General features: G+C 48.7%; 1 protein-coding gene across 3 annotated transcripts in view; it reads left to right on the plus strand.

The window, feature by feature from the left end:
- Window positions 1-15,393, plus strand: part of PRKAR2B (protein kinase cAMP-dependent type II regulatory subunit beta) — a 191,287-nt gene that overhangs the window by 132,358 nt on the left and 43,536 nt on the right. For all 3 annotated transcript variants that reach the window (XM_050926035.1, XM_050926036.1, XM_050926037.1), the window contains exons 3-4: window positions 5,249-5,301; window positions 12,889-12,972. In XM_050926035.1, the coding sequence (XP_050781992.1) occupies window positions 5,249-5,301; window positions 12,889-12,972 (137 nt within the window). The remainder of the gene's footprint in view (window positions 1-5,248; window positions 5,302-12,888; window positions 12,973-15,393) is intronic.

The following is a 15,393-nucleotide window of genomic DNA, read 5'->3' on the forward strand; positions in this document are numbered from 1 at the left end:
TGAGTAATAATACATTTAAACTACAATGCAGAAACTTATTTACCACACCCTCCAGAAGTAGTGCAGACTTGGGGGAGTCAGAGGTAATGGAGGAGCTGAGGGAGAGGGAAGTCATTGCTGGGAAGGAGCCTGGGGGTGAACTTGGAGGGCTGTTGGATGTGGGTGGGAGAAGTATGGAACAGGGGTTTTTTTGAGCAGGGAGAGATTGTTAGGGAGCCTCCCCAATGCAGACCCTAGCTGATCCCTGGCCTCTTGCATTCAGTCAGACACATCTGCCCCATCCCCATGTGTCCCTGCACCCCCACTCAGCCACCTCTTTTCCCCCACATAGCTCTGCACCCTCCACCCCATACCCATATGTTCCTGCACCCCCACTCCTATTCAGCCCCTGCCCCAGTCTGTTCCCCCACTAGTCTTTCTGTATAGCCCCATGTTTCCCACATCGTCCATCTCCCCCCCCCATCCCATTCCTCCTGACCTGGCCCCACAGGCAGGGCACTGTGAGGAAGGCAGCCTCTTTCTCTTACCTAGCCGCAGCTGGTCTGCTCCAGCCTGGGAGCAGCTGCTCTGTTGTGACATCACAGTGGCCCCTGGTGAGTGAAAAACATAATTGCAGCATGTTTCTGGCAGAATGTATTTTCTGCTGGAAAAAAAAATTCTGTGTGGCACATGAATTCTGCCCATGTGCAGTGGTGCAGAATTTCCCCAGGAATAATAGTATAGTCAGTGATTCTCAACTTATTACACATTATGGGTTATAGATGAAAAAATCACCCCTTCCGAGTGATGTAACTTACATTGACTTTAAGCGGTATCTACACTATGCTTTGTTGATGGGAGGCGCTGTCCTGTCAACTTAGCGTCTGCCTCTAGGAGAGGTGGAGTACTGAATTCGACAGGAAAGTGCTCTGCCATCGACTTATTGTGTCTTCACCAGACCTGCTAAATCGATGTTGCTGTTCTTTCTGACCATAACTGCATTCCAAGGCCTGGTCTACACTACGCGTTTAAACCTATTTTAGCAGCGTTAAACCGATTTAATGGCGCACCCGTCCACACTACGAGGCCCTTTATATCGATATAAAGGGCTCTTTAATTTGGTTTCTGTACTCCTCCCCAACAAGAGGAGTAGCGCTAAAATCGGTATTACCATATCGGATTCGGGTTAGTGTGGCCGCAAATCGACGGTATTGGCCTCCGGGCGGTATCCCACAGTGCACCACTGTGATCGCTCTGGACAGCAATCTGAACTCGGATGCAGTGGCCAGGTAAACGGGAAAAGCCCTGCGAACTTTTGAATTACATTTCCTGTGTTCCCAGCGTGGAGCTCTGATCAGCACGAGTGGCGATGCAGTCCCAAATCCAAAAAGAGCTCCAGCATGGACCGTACGGGAGATACTGGATCTGACACTGGGGAGACAAATCTGTTCTATCAGAGCTCCGTTAGAGAAGATGAAATGCCGAAGCGTTTGAAAAAAATCTCCAGGCTACACAGTGCTGCGTGACAAGCGTAACGGAAAGCCAAAGAATCAGATGGACGCTCATGGAGGAAGGGAGAGGGTACTGAGGACTCCAGCTATCCTACAGTCTGCAGCAGTCTCCGAAAACTATTTGCATTCTTGGCTGAGCTCCCAGTGACTGTAGGTTCAAACACATTGTCCGACCTGGTTCAGGATATAGCTCGTCAATTTACTCCCTCCCCCCACCACGTGAAAGAAAAGGGAAAGAAATCGTTTCTTGACTTTTTTCAATGTCACCCTATGTCTACTGAGTGCTGGTGGTAGACACGATGCTGCAGCAGTGAAGAGCAGTATCCGCTTTTCTCCCCTCCCCAGTGGCAGACGGTACAATATGACTGCTGTCCGTCGTCACCATCAGCCCATGAGTGCTCCTGGCTGGCCTCAGGTGAGGCTGGCCGGGGGCGCCTGCGTAAAAATAGGAATGATTCCTGGTCATTCCCAGTAGATGGTACAGAACGGCTGGTAACGGTCCTCATCATAACAACTGGAGGCTGAGCTCCATCAGCCCCCTCCCTGTCATGTGTAAAGAAAAGATTCTGTACTGCCTGGACTATCATAGCAGCGGGATGCTGGGCTTCTCTCCCCCGCACCGCTTAATGTTCTACCTGTACTGTCATAGGAGCGGGAGGCTGCCTCCCCCTCATTTTATCTCACTAACAAGTCACTGTTTCTTATTCCTGCATTCTTTATAATTTCATGACACAAATGTGGGGGGGGGACACTGCCACGGTAGCCCAGGAAGGTTGGGGAGGAGGGAAGCAACGGGTAGGGTTGTTGCAGGGGCAACTCCCGTGAATGGCATGCAGCTCATCATTTCTGCGGGATCTAACATGGAGCAGCTGTGCTCTCTGATACACTGGTTCTCTAGTACACTTGCCCCCTATTCTAGGCAGGACTGACTCTATTTTTAGATACCATAAAGGAGGGATTGACTCGGGGAGTCATTCCCATTTTTGCCTTTGCGCCCCCGGCCGACCTCAGCCAGGAGCACCCATGATAGCAGCAGACAGTACAGAACGACAGATAACCATCATCTTATTGCCAATTTACAATGGCAGCAGATGGTACACAACGACTGATAACCGTCTCTGCTATCATGCAAAAGCAAACGAATGCTGCTGTGTAGCTCTGCAGTAACGCCTCTGTCGGCGGCATCCAGTACACATACGGTGACAGTAAAAAAAAATGCTGAACGGGCTCCATGGTTGCCGTGCTATGGCATCTGCCAGGGCAATCCAGGGAAAAAGGGCATGAAGTGATTGTCTGCCGTTGTTTTCCCGGAGGAAGGAATGAGTGATGACATTTACCCAGAACCACCCGCGACAATGATTTTTGCCCCATCAGCCACTGGGATCTCAACCCAGAATTCCAAGGGGCGAGGGAGACTGCGGGAACTATGGTATAGCTACGGAATAGCTACCCACAGTGCAATGCTCCAGAAATCGATGCTAGCCTCAGACCATGGACGCACACCGCCGAATTAATGTGCTTAGTGTGGCCGCGTGCACTCAACTTAATACAATCTGTTTTACAAAACCGGTTTATGTAAAATCGGACTAATCCCATAGTGTAGACATACCCCAAGGCCACTGCCCATGGTGTCTATATACACACTATCTTGTGTGAGGAGTCTTGGATCACTAAGTGCTGTTATACACCAATAATCAGTTGGAACTTTTTATATGATAATGTTGCTGCCTTAAATACATGTTACATAGCACTACTCAACCTTTATTTTATAGAGTTATTTCTTGATAGTCACTTGATACAAGAAACTGAGTGATTCCTTTAGTAAGTGATAGCTCTTCCATTACACCAATGAGCTTCTGGAACTGTGAAATATGCTTTAATGGTTACTGTTACAATTTATTCCATAATGAGGATATGATTTTAAGAGACTTTCCTGTGCAATTAATTTTATTGTAACTAATTCTTGTGCCAAAATGTCTAGAATCAGTAAATAAATTATGTTTGTAGTACTATGAGCTGCAACTAACCACATAAGTAAAGAGAATGGTGTGGGTGTGTGTGTAAATTAAAAAAAATCCAATCTTGACAAAGTGGAAGTCAGAAACTGATAATAAATATTGCAAGGATTAAATGTAAACTATAAAAGGAAGTATATTCCCTACTCACAGTGTGGAGTAGAAAAGTTATTTAACACTATCAGCGCGATATACCATGATCTCTTTCTAATAATGTTTTCTTGTGTATGCAAAGTATGCATAAATTTAGAGCTTACCAGTGGTGAAAGCATGTTGACTTTTCTCTGCCCATATGTTTAGTGTAATGAATTACGTATAGTATCACTAATTATTTAGTTATTGAGTGAAAAAGTAGCTCAAATAAGCAATTGATGGAAAAGAAATTGCACATTTAGTGCTATTCAACTACAGAGCAATGCTTCTGAAATGTTGAAAACCACTGGCTGAACAGTTATAAAATAAACATATACATACTCAATTACAAGATATAAGACCTAACCAGAGGAAGACAGATCACTCTGTCGTCCTGGCAGAAAGACTGACAGATCAAAATTATAACAAAAGAACAAGGCCTTTATCAATTAATAAACCATAGATTCTGTATTGTCCAGAACAAACTACAGTGATTAAAGAAATGTCACATCATCAGTAGTCAGTTATGATGGAAAATGGAAACCATTTTTTGAAGGAAGCTGCTAATGACCTAAGAATGAGACAGAATGAGAATGAACATATATCAAGGAAGAGTGAAGGGAGAACAGATACACTAAAAGAACAAAAATACCTTAATGGATTGATCCAGCTTCCGGTTGTGTGAAGAGATTAAAAAGATTATTTAAGACATAGATAAACCTAAATTCAGTTTTCTTCTCAATAGATCTAGAAGGCTGTTAAAATGTCTGAAAAGACTGACTGAGACCTGTTGATACAGTGATGATAACATAAAAGATATCAAGTTAAATAAATGTTTTAGAATCTGTTAGTGTAGAGAATTGGAGGTGGGGGGGGAATGAGAAGTGCGCTGTGCTGTCGCAGGGAGTCTGTTGTGTTTATACATGCTGCAAGACACTATGCAGTACTGCACTATGCTTCCTCTTGACACACTAACTCTCACAGACAGACAGAAACCAGTTGCAGAGTGTGAGACAGAGCATACAGCCATGCTAGATTTACAACAGATCACTACTGTTTACTTTGAGTTATTTTTAAGTAAATCGGTTACCCTAAAACCTGACTCAATCATCACTGAAATACTACAGCTACCATAATACTGTTTATAAGAATATTCTGTTTATTTAGAGATACAATACTGTAGTTGTTCAACAGATTTAAAATGTCCTTTTTATGGGCATATTTCCATTTACTCTGGACCTAATCCAACTGTAGTAAAATCAGCAGGAGGCTTTCCATTGATTCCACAGAGAGTTGTATCAGGCTCGTTAAATTATTGAAACTGTAAAGTTTTATGAAATGGACATTGTAGGCAGTTTGTAGGGTGCCTAGCATAGTGGAGCTCCACACCTGGTTTGGATCTCTGGACACTAGTGTAATATAAATATTTAACAACAATAATATGCTTCATGAAACAGTAGCCCTTAACAGGAAAAGAACAGAGCGAAATTATCAGTTACTACAATTCAGTATTGCACGTGATGTGTTTTCTGTTATTATTTCTGTAAATGCTTATAGAATATGTTGCCTTTTGAGAATCAGCTTAAACTCTTCATTTTTGTTTTGTTTTAGTATGTGCAGAAGCTTACAATCCTGATGAAGAAGAGGATGACACAGAGTCAAGGGTATGTAACTCATTGGGTGAAATGCTTACCTCTCAGTTTTCAGACATTAGAAATAAAAACAATGAGGTCACTGATGATAGTAGTTATGGAACCAATGTAACTATTCTTTTTCAGTATTCTTTGACAGTGTATGAGACTTTGTTCCAAAGGACTGTCATCCCTTTAATTCCTATACTAGGTCCCTGTGTAGGGCCCAATTTTTTAAATATTTAAAAATGTTTTGAGTGATCTCTCTTGTGATACCTAGACTTTTGATGAGACCTTTCTTGTTCAATGATATATTTGCCCAAAGGGCCCTGTGCTCTTAAAGTAGTCACTTGATAGCCTTATAATTTTGCAGCAGTACTAGTGTCTTTCCAGGGGGAAAACCATAAAATTGCGCAGGTATTTTCTAATTTAGAAATGCAATAGTTATTTGTTTGGATTAACAAAACTAATATTTTTAATAACTCAGTAAGTCACTCCTTCAAAGGTATTACATTAACTTTGAGGATAAAGTAGTGCAAGTATGATTTTGAGGCAATTTTTGAAGCTGTGCCTCAACTCAGTTGATTGCAATATTTTAAAAGTAGTTTAAAAGTGATACCTTACATATGGTGTTACAGCTATGATGCTTCATTACACCTTCTTCTTCGAGTGATTGCTCATATGCATTCCAGTTAGGTGTGCGCGCGCCGCGTGCACGTTCGTCAGAGAAACTTTTACCCTAGCAACCCAGTCGGGTCGGCTGGGCGCCCCCTGGAGTGGCGCCGCCATGGCGCCCAATATATATCCCAGCCGACTCGGCCACCCTTCAGTTCCTTCTTACCGCCCGTGTCGGTCGTTGGAACTGTGGAGCGCGGCTTCGCTGACCTCCACACTCCCTAGCAGCTCATTTAGCTTTCGTTGTACATAGTTAGTTATTGTATATAGATCGTTTCTAGTTATCAATAGTCAGTAATTTAGTGTTGTTAGTATAGTTTTTAGTGGTAGCGAGGGGATCGGGGTACCCCCCCCCTCCCCCACACGGGGAGCCGGAGCCCATGCCCGGCTCATCCGGCTTCAAGCCCTGTTCGGCTTGTCACAAACCTATGCCTGTGGGAGACCCTCATGACTCCTGCTTAAAATGCCTAGGGGAGTCGCACTTAACTGCTAAGTGCTCAATCTGCAAGTCCTTTAAACCAAGGACCAAAAAGGAGCGGGACATCAGATTAAGACAGCTCCTAATGGAAGCGGCCTTGACACCTTCGCCCTCGGCTCAGAGCGCAAGCAAGCCGGTGAGCAAGGGCACCGCGGCACCGAGTACCTCCTCCAAGAAGGCGGCACCGAAACCGGGCCAGAGCCGCTCCACCTCCCCGAGACCGAAGGCGGCGAAGGCACAAATCGTCTCGCCATCAGCTGCCCCGCAGCCAGACCCTGCGCAGAAGGCGGATTGCCCGGCACCGATACCAGCCGCGGCACCGCCCAAACCGGTACCGTCGACTCCGGCCCCGCGAGGTCCGTCGAGTCCGGCACCTGGTAGCTCCCCGGTGCACACAGTGGTAGAGCTCTCCACACCTACTACCCCGGAGACATTTGCCGCGGCGAGAGAGCTGATCGCCATTACGGAGGCACCCATGCCCTTACCCCCGGCACCGCCGGTGCGGGTTCTGTGTTCTATGGGCAAGCCGACCCTGACCAGACCAGCTTCGGTCAGTGTAACAGACCGGCACCGCTCCAGGTCGCGGTCCGGCAGACGCTCAGCTTCAAGACGCCGTTCAGGCTCACGGCATCGGTCCCGATCCCGATCCCGGTACCGATCGGGCTCCCGGCACCGATCACCTCGACGGCGATCGCCTAGGCACCGGTCGAGCTCTCGGCACCGATCACCCCGGCACCGGTCAGGCTCCCGGCACCGGTCAGGCTCCCGGCACCGGTCGACGTCACGTGCGTCAACTTCGTACTCCCGGCACCGCTCCAGCTCACGGCACCGCAGGGAGCACCGTGCCTACAGAAGCAGATCCAGACAACGGCACTCGCGATCCCGGTCGACCTCCCGGCACCGAGCCGGTCGCAGGTCCCGGTCTCGCTCTCCCCACCGATACCAGCACCGGTCGCCAGTATCCAGAGGTGTGAGGTCGGTCGGCACCTCGGCACTGACCTTTGCAGCACCACTGTGGCCATCAAGAGGCACGTCGGCATCCTCCCATGCTGGTAGCTATTACGAACCCGAAGTACCGCTGGGCGAGTTTCAAGACCCACACACACAGGACACGAGTGCCCAACAGTGGGGTTTCTGGACACCATGGGTTTTCCAACAGACCCAGGGTGCCCCCCTACCTCAGCCACGTCCCACTACTGCAGAGCATCGGGTGCCAGAGGCCACTGTTTCCCGACCTCCCGTGATTGAGTCGGACAAACAGCCGCGTCCAGACTCACCGGGCTGTCACGAGCAGGAACCAGAGGAACAACGAGACGCCGCACAGGATGACCTCATCCCCGGAGTCTCCTCCTCCTCCTCGCCGGACGAGGCAGTGGCCAGGACTTCAACATCGGGTCCTCCACCAATAGATCTCAGGGCCCACCAGGACCTTCTCCGTAGGGTGGCCCTTAATATCAACCTCCCCGTGGAGGAAGTCTCAGAGGTTCAGGACCCGGTGGTGAGCATCCTATCGGCAGATGCCCCTACCCGAGTAGCTCTGCCGTTTATACGGACTATTCAGTCTACCACCGAAAACCTGTGGCAGTCACCAGCCTCCATCCCGCCGACAGCTAAAGGGGTGGAGAGGAAGTACATGGTACCCTCTCGGGGGTACGAGTACCTGTATGTACACCCTCCCCCCTCCTCCCTCGTGGCCCAGTCGGTCAACGACAGGGAACGACATGGACAACAGGCACCGGCCCCCAAGTCCAAAGAGGCTAAGCGCATGGACCTCATGGGTCGCAAGGTCTACTCAGCGGGGGCCTTGCAACTCCGTGTGGCCAACCAGCAGGCCCTTCTAGGACGTTATAACCACAACATATGGGTGGAGGTGGGTAAGTTCGCAGAACTGCTACCCCAGGACTCACGCCCAGAATTCAACGCATTCCTGGAGGAAGGTAAGAAGGTGGCCAGGACTGCCCTCCAGGCCTCCCTCGATGCAGCTGATTCGGCAGCCAGAACCATTGCGTCCGGAATAACCATGCGGCGCATCTCATGGCTTCAAGCCTCCACACTACCTCCAGAACTGCAATACACTATCCAAGACCTACCCTTTGACGGGAAAGGGTTGTTCTCGGACAAGACGGACTCAAAATTGCAAAATCTAAAAGACAATCGGGTCATTATTCGCTCACTGGGGATGCATACCCCGTCCACCCAGCGTAGACCCTTCAGGCCCCAAGCACGGCGCCCATACTTCCCACCCCGTCAGAGGCAAGACCTCAATAGACGGCGTGGGCGCGGGGGACGCAGACGCCAACCCAGCTCACAGGGAGGCCAGAACCAAGGGCCTTCCAAGTCACAACCGGGCCCCAAGTCCGGTTTTTGAAGGTGCGCCCGGGGACGGCTTATCAGTCTCAGTTCAGGATCCCTTCCCTACCTTCTACAACCGCCTCTCCCACTTCCTCCCGGCGTGGTCTCAATTAACGTCAGACCGTTGGGTACTACGCACAGTGAAGCATGGATACCATCTCCAATTTGCTTCTTCACCCCCTTCCCAGTCCCTCTTCAGGGACCCCTCTCACGAGCAAACCCTCCTACAGGAAGTTCGTTCCCTCCTGGAGGCGGGGGCCATAGAGGAAGTGCCTCTAGCCGAGAGAGGCAAGGGATTCTACTCCCGATATTTCCTGATTCCCAAATCCAAGGGAGGTCTCAGACCCATCCTAGACCTTCGGGGCCTCAACAAGTGGATGCTCAAGTTGAAGTTCTGTATGATCTCCCTGGGAACCATTATCCCATCCCTGGATCCTGGAGACTGGTACGCCGCCCTCGACATGAAAGACGCGTACTTCCATATTGCCATCTTCCCACCGCACAGGAAGTACCTCCGCTTCACGGTCACACATCAGCACTTTCAATTCACAGTTCTACCCTTCGGTCTCTCGACAGCCCCGAGGGTGTTCACCAAGTGCATGGCCGTCGTAGCTGCCTACCTCCGTCGGCGGAAAATCCACGTCTTTCCGTACCTAGACGACTGGCTCCTGAAAGGTTCCTCCCAGTCGCAGGTACGACGACATGTAGAGGCCGCCACGGACCTCTTTTCCCGACTGGGACTGCTTGTCAATACCGAGAAGTCCAGCCTGGTTCCAACACAGAGGTTGGACTTCATAGGTGCGACCCTGGACTCGATTCAGGCCAGGGCCTTCTTACCTCATCCCCGCTTCCAGGCAATCGGTGCGATCATCCGGAGCTTGCAAGCATCCCCTCTCACCTCGGCTCGAGTATGCCTCACACTCCTCGGTCATATGGCCGCTTGCACTTACGTGACAAAGCATGCCAGACTCAGAATGAGGCCCCTCCAAACGTGGCTTCATTCAGTATACCGACCGAGCAGAGACCACCCGGATGTGTTAGTGACGGTGCCCCCCGACCCTCTCCGCTCCCTCGACTGGTGGATGACCCCATCATTGGTATGCGCGGGGATGCCATTCCATCCGCAACAGCCATCGGTAACTCTAACAACCGATGCGTCATCCCTGGGGTGGGGAGCTCACTTAGAAAACCTTCGCACCCAGGGCCTATGGTCGTCCCACGAGCTGTCACTCCACATAAATGTCCGGGAGCTAAGAGCAGTCCGCCTTGCCTGCCAGGCATTTCACAGTCACCTGCAAGGCCGTTGTGTTTCCGTACTCACGGACAACACAATGGCCATGTATTATATCAATAAACAGGGGGGAACCCGGTCGTCTCCCCTTTGCCAAGAGGCCATTCGACTCTGGGACTTCTGTATAGCCCACTCGATAGACTTGGTGGCATCCTTTCTCCCAGGGGTCGAGAACACGCTGGCGGACAACCTCAGCCGATCCTTCCTCTGCCACGAATGGTCGATCAGACCGGACGTCATCCATTCCATCTTCCAGAGGTGGGGATTTCCCCGCATAGACCTCTTCGCAACCAGGTCCAACAGGAAGTGCCAGGAGTTTTGCTCCTTTCAAGGTCTCTCCCCGGGGTCGATCACGGATGCTTTTCTCCTGCCGTGGACCCGCCATCTCCTGTATGCCTTCCCTCCGTTCCCCCTGGTACACAAGGTCCTGTTGAAGCTACGCAGAGACAAGGCGCACCTGATCCTGATCGCACCTGCGTGGCCCAGACAGCACTGGTTCACCGCCTTGCTGGACCTATCTCTGGCCCCCCCAATTCACCTTCCTCTCCATCCAGACCTGATTACCCAGGATCATGGCACGCTTCACCACCCGGACCTGCGAGCCCTGCATCTCACGGCGTGGCTCCTGCATGGCTGAACTCGGCGGAGCTCAGCTGCTCTGCACCGGTCCAGCATATACTTCTTAACAGCAGGAAGCCCTCCACTCGCTCTACGTACAGGGCCAAGTGGAAGCGTTTCTCTTGCTGGTGCGCTTCTCAAGGGGTGAACCCTACACAGTCCCCAGTTTCCATAATCCTCGACTACCTCTGGTACCTTAAGCAGCAAGACCTGGCAACTTCCTCCTTAAAGGTACACTTGGCGGCCATTTCAGCCTTCCGGCCAGGTGAAGGTGGCCGCTCCATATTCTCTCATCCCTTAGTCACCAGATTTCTTAAAGGACTGGAGCGACTATACCCCCCTGTACGCCGCCCTGCCCCTACTTGGGACCTCAACTTAGTCCTGAACAGGCTCATGCTCCCACCATTCGAGCCACTGGCGACGTGCTCGCTCACACACCTATCATGGAAGACGGCTTTCCTGGTGGCCATAACATCGGCCAGACGGGTCTCAGAGCTGAAAGCTCTCACAGTGGACCCACCCTACACCGTCTTCCATAAAGACAAAGTACATCTACGACCCCACCCGACGTTCCTCCCTAAGGTGGTGTCCGCCTTCCATACAAACCAGGACATCTTCCTCCCCGTCTTCTTTCCGAAACCACACTCTTCTCGGCGGGAGCAACAACTACACTCCTTGGATGTACGTAGAGCGCTTGCTTTCTACATCGAGAGGACCAAGGGGTTTCGGAAGTCCCCTCAGCTGTTCGTGGCGATCGCAGAACGCATGAGAGGGCAACCTATATCCTCTCAGAGGATCTCCTCCTGGGTAACTGCTTGCATCCGCGCATGCTACGACTTAGCTCGTGTCCCCTCTGGCCACCTCACAGCACACTCCACAAGAGCCCAGGCGACATCGGCGGCCTTCCTGGCGCACGTGCCTATACAGGAGATATGTCGTGCGGCCACCTGGTCATCGGTACACACTTTCACCGATCACTATGCGTTAGTCAGACAATCTAGAGATGATGCGGCCTTTGGCGTAGCAGTTTTAAATACCGCCACATCTCGCTCCGACCCCACCGCCTAGGTAAGGCTTGGGAATCACCTAACTGGAATGGATATGAGCAATCACTCGAAGAAGAAAAGACGGTTACTTACCTTTGTAACTGTTGTTCTTCGAGATGTGTTGCTCATATCCATTCCAAACCCACCCTCCTTCCCCACTGTCGGAGTAGCCGGCAAGAAGGAACTGAAGGGTGGCCGGGTCGGCTGGGATATATATTGGGCGCCATGGCGGCGCCACTCCAGGGGGCGCCCAGCCGACCCGACTGGGTTGCTAGGGTAAAAGTTTCTCCGACGAACGTGCACGCGGCGCGCGCACACCTAACTGGAATGGATATGAGCAACACATCTCGAAGAACAACAGTTACAAAGGTAAGTAACCGTCTTTTCTTAAGACTGTGAATGAAACAAACAGTTTGGTTGCCAATCACGTTACTAAACTGGGATGGGTTAGTCTTCTTTTCTAATTTAGTACATCTGTACCCCACTTGGATGCTATGCAGTTTATTTACTGTGTGAAAATTCTGATGTAAATTAACCCAGATCTGATGTACAAAAGTGTTGGAAAATGATATGGGAAATAATCATGGCAAATAAAAAACATTTCCAAGGGGACACATGACTTTGGTGTTACATATCACCCCACTATGTTTGAAACATAAACTGAGAACAATAGTAAGTTGTTTTAAATAACAAAATTTGAACTCTCAAGGTATCCCACGAGGATTTGCAAAAATGAATTGGATGTTAGTGGTGTAGTGGCTGGCTAAGCACTAACAGATTAATGCTGCTCTCCCTAATACTGTGGTGCAGTGCTTAATTTGTGCCAGGGTTTGCCAGGGCTGAGCCCTGGCACCCATAGGCTTGGCCATTCATAGTTCTGGCATCTCTGGGCTTGGTGCATCAGTTATGAATGTAAAAAATTGCTTGAGCCTTGGCACCTCTTTCCTTACAAATTAAGCGCTGCTGTGGTGTAATGTCTTCATTGAATATGTACCCAAGTCCTTATGGTTTTGAGACAAGAATGCTGCCAAGGGTGTCATACTGTTATATAAACTTTGTTAGCAGGGTTAGTTCAGAGTTCAACTATGTGCTCTTTTCATTTTTAAGGTTCTGCACTGAGAGAAGAAAATTAAACCAGAAATTTCTATTATATCTTTCAGATTATTTACCCCAAAACAGATGATCAACGAAACAGATTGCAAGAGGCTTGCAAGGACATTCTTCTTTTTAAGAACCTAGATCCGGTAAGAGATTCTTTACAGTGAGCAATATTTAGTAGTGTCAATAAGATTGAATTCAGTTAGAGTTTGGTATAGACATTCTTTAAACAAACTTACATTTTGTAAGGTACTAAGAGATTTGCTGCTGCCCGTCTTGAGCTTTTTGTAAGCTGTATAGATGCACATTTCACAAAAAGAAAAGTATTATGAAAATTTGCGAGGTGTATACAGCACAGTTCTTTCCTTTAGTACCAAGTAACATAACCCTGATATTGGTGGAAGTGAAATACATTAACATGATTGTAAAATGTTTTGCCTTTTCAGAGGCTTATTTAAAAACTGTTTTAAGAGATTAAAAAGTGTTGATACATATAAATGCACATCAATTAATTACAAAATGTTAAGAAAGTTGCTTCTGATGTTGTTTGTTTTATAGCCTCCAAAAGTGTGCTAAATGCCTCTCAGAAACCTCATAAGGCAAGGTCCCTGCCCCAAACAGTATACAATCTAAGGCCTGGTCTATGCTACAAAGTTAGGTTTGCATGAGTTTCCTTGCAATGACCTAATTATGCACATGTCCATGCTCAAATTTGTCTCCTGCCAATGTAAGCGCCCTGTTACAGCAGCAGTGATGCCACCTCCCTGAATGGCATTGAGCCGTGGTTGATGCAGTGTGACGTAGATTATACAGGGTCTACATTCAACTCTAACAGTCCTCCAGCAGCTCTTCTGCAATGCCTGACACTGACCACTCTGATCACAATTGTGAACTCCACTGGACAGGGGTCATGGAGAGTGGAAGCATCTCCTACCGTTTTAAAACACCCATGTATTTTTGAAATGCCTTTTCCTGATTGCCCAGTTTGACAAGCACACCTAGCACCGCTCTCCCTTGTTGTGTGCAGCTCACCAGGCCATCTGCACACTCTAGATCCGCTCCTGCCTAAAGTAGACAGGAGGTGTTGGATCTCCTGGGCCTGTGGGGAGAAGAAAATGTGCAGGAACAGCTACAGACCAGTCATAGAAATGTGAATATCTATGAAAAAGATTGCACAGGGAATATAAGCAAAGGGATATGATGGGAATCAGCAGCAGTGCTGCATGAAAGCAAAGGAACTGCAGCAGGCATATCATAAGCCCAGGGAGGCCAACAGTCGACCTGGTGCCAAGCCACAGACTTGCTGCTTTTACAGTGAGCTCTGTGCCATGTTTGGCAGAGACCAGTGTTCCCTCTAATTTTTTCCATCCATGTGTGGAATAAATTTTGTAATGTGCACCAAGATAATGTGTGGATGTGCACCACCAGTAGAGACAAAAAAAACCTAGATATAATATATATTTTTAAAAAGTGACCATAGGGATAATTACTCCAGCCAAGACATGTTAGGCATTTTGGAACTCACTATTCAAAGAATTAAATATAAGTGTAAGAGAAATAAAAATTATGAAATGCATAGACCAGTCAAAACACTATAATAACATACTTTGAAAGAATAACATTACAGAGAATATGTGTTTATTGCAGGAAGTACCAAGAAGTAACAACAATAATACAAGTATGTGTTGGGAGGTGAGTGAGAAAGAGACAGAGCGGGTGTGTGTGACAGAGAGCGTGCACGCTCGCTGCTGCGGAAGTTTCTGAGAGATGCCATGTGCTGTCTCTTTACGGCACTCATTGAAAGCTGTCCTGAGCACTGTCTCTCCTCGCCTGCTCTGCAGAAATGAGGTACATGGGCAGTGGGGAGGAGGAGAGAGACAGACAAACAAAGACTGTGTGAGCTGGCTGCTAGGGAAATCTCAGAAAGCTTGCACTGTCTCTTTAAGAAAAGCACTCACCGTTCAGACCTCAGCAACTCCATGTTCTCCTGAGCCAGGCTGTCCCCTTTCCCCTGCTCTGCGGAGATAGGATACAGGGGCAGAGGGAGGGTTGTCAAGACTCTTCCACAGTCTACTCAGTCCCGCCAACTGAGCATGGACGAGCCTGATCCAGGGGAAGGAATTTCAGGTAAGTGTGTGCATGCATTTTTTGTATAGTGCTAAACGTGTTAGTAGGACTTAGATATCTACTTTTCATTGTTTTACTTCTACGAGAAGTGGTAGAGGTACAACAACAAATTTAGAGTTATCTGCTTTTCATTCCCCTGTAGGGTTAGGTGGGGATGGGACTGCAGAGCAGTTTGTTCATGTGCATAGTAATGTCCCTTGTATCCTCCTGAGAGATCTCAATGAAAATTTTAGGGAGGGATGTTAGCCTTATTTCTTCCTCTGTGGTAGCACAATTTTCCATGCCAGTCTGTAATGACTTCGGCAGGCATCTTTGCAGTAAACAGGCTAGTGGTATATGGGCCTGGATGGCTTCAGGACACCACCAGCATATGTGTTCTCTGTGCCTTTACCTATCTCATAGAACTGGAAGGGACACTGAAGGGTCATCGAGTCCAGCCC

The sequence above is a fragment of the Gopherus flavomarginatus genome, chromosome 1, assembly GCF_025201925.1.
Source record: "Gopherus flavomarginatus isolate rGopFla2 chromosome 1, rGopFla2.mat.asm, whole genome shotgun sequence".
NCBI lineage: Eukaryota > Metazoa > Chordata > Testudines > Testudinidae > Gopherus > Gopherus flavomarginatus.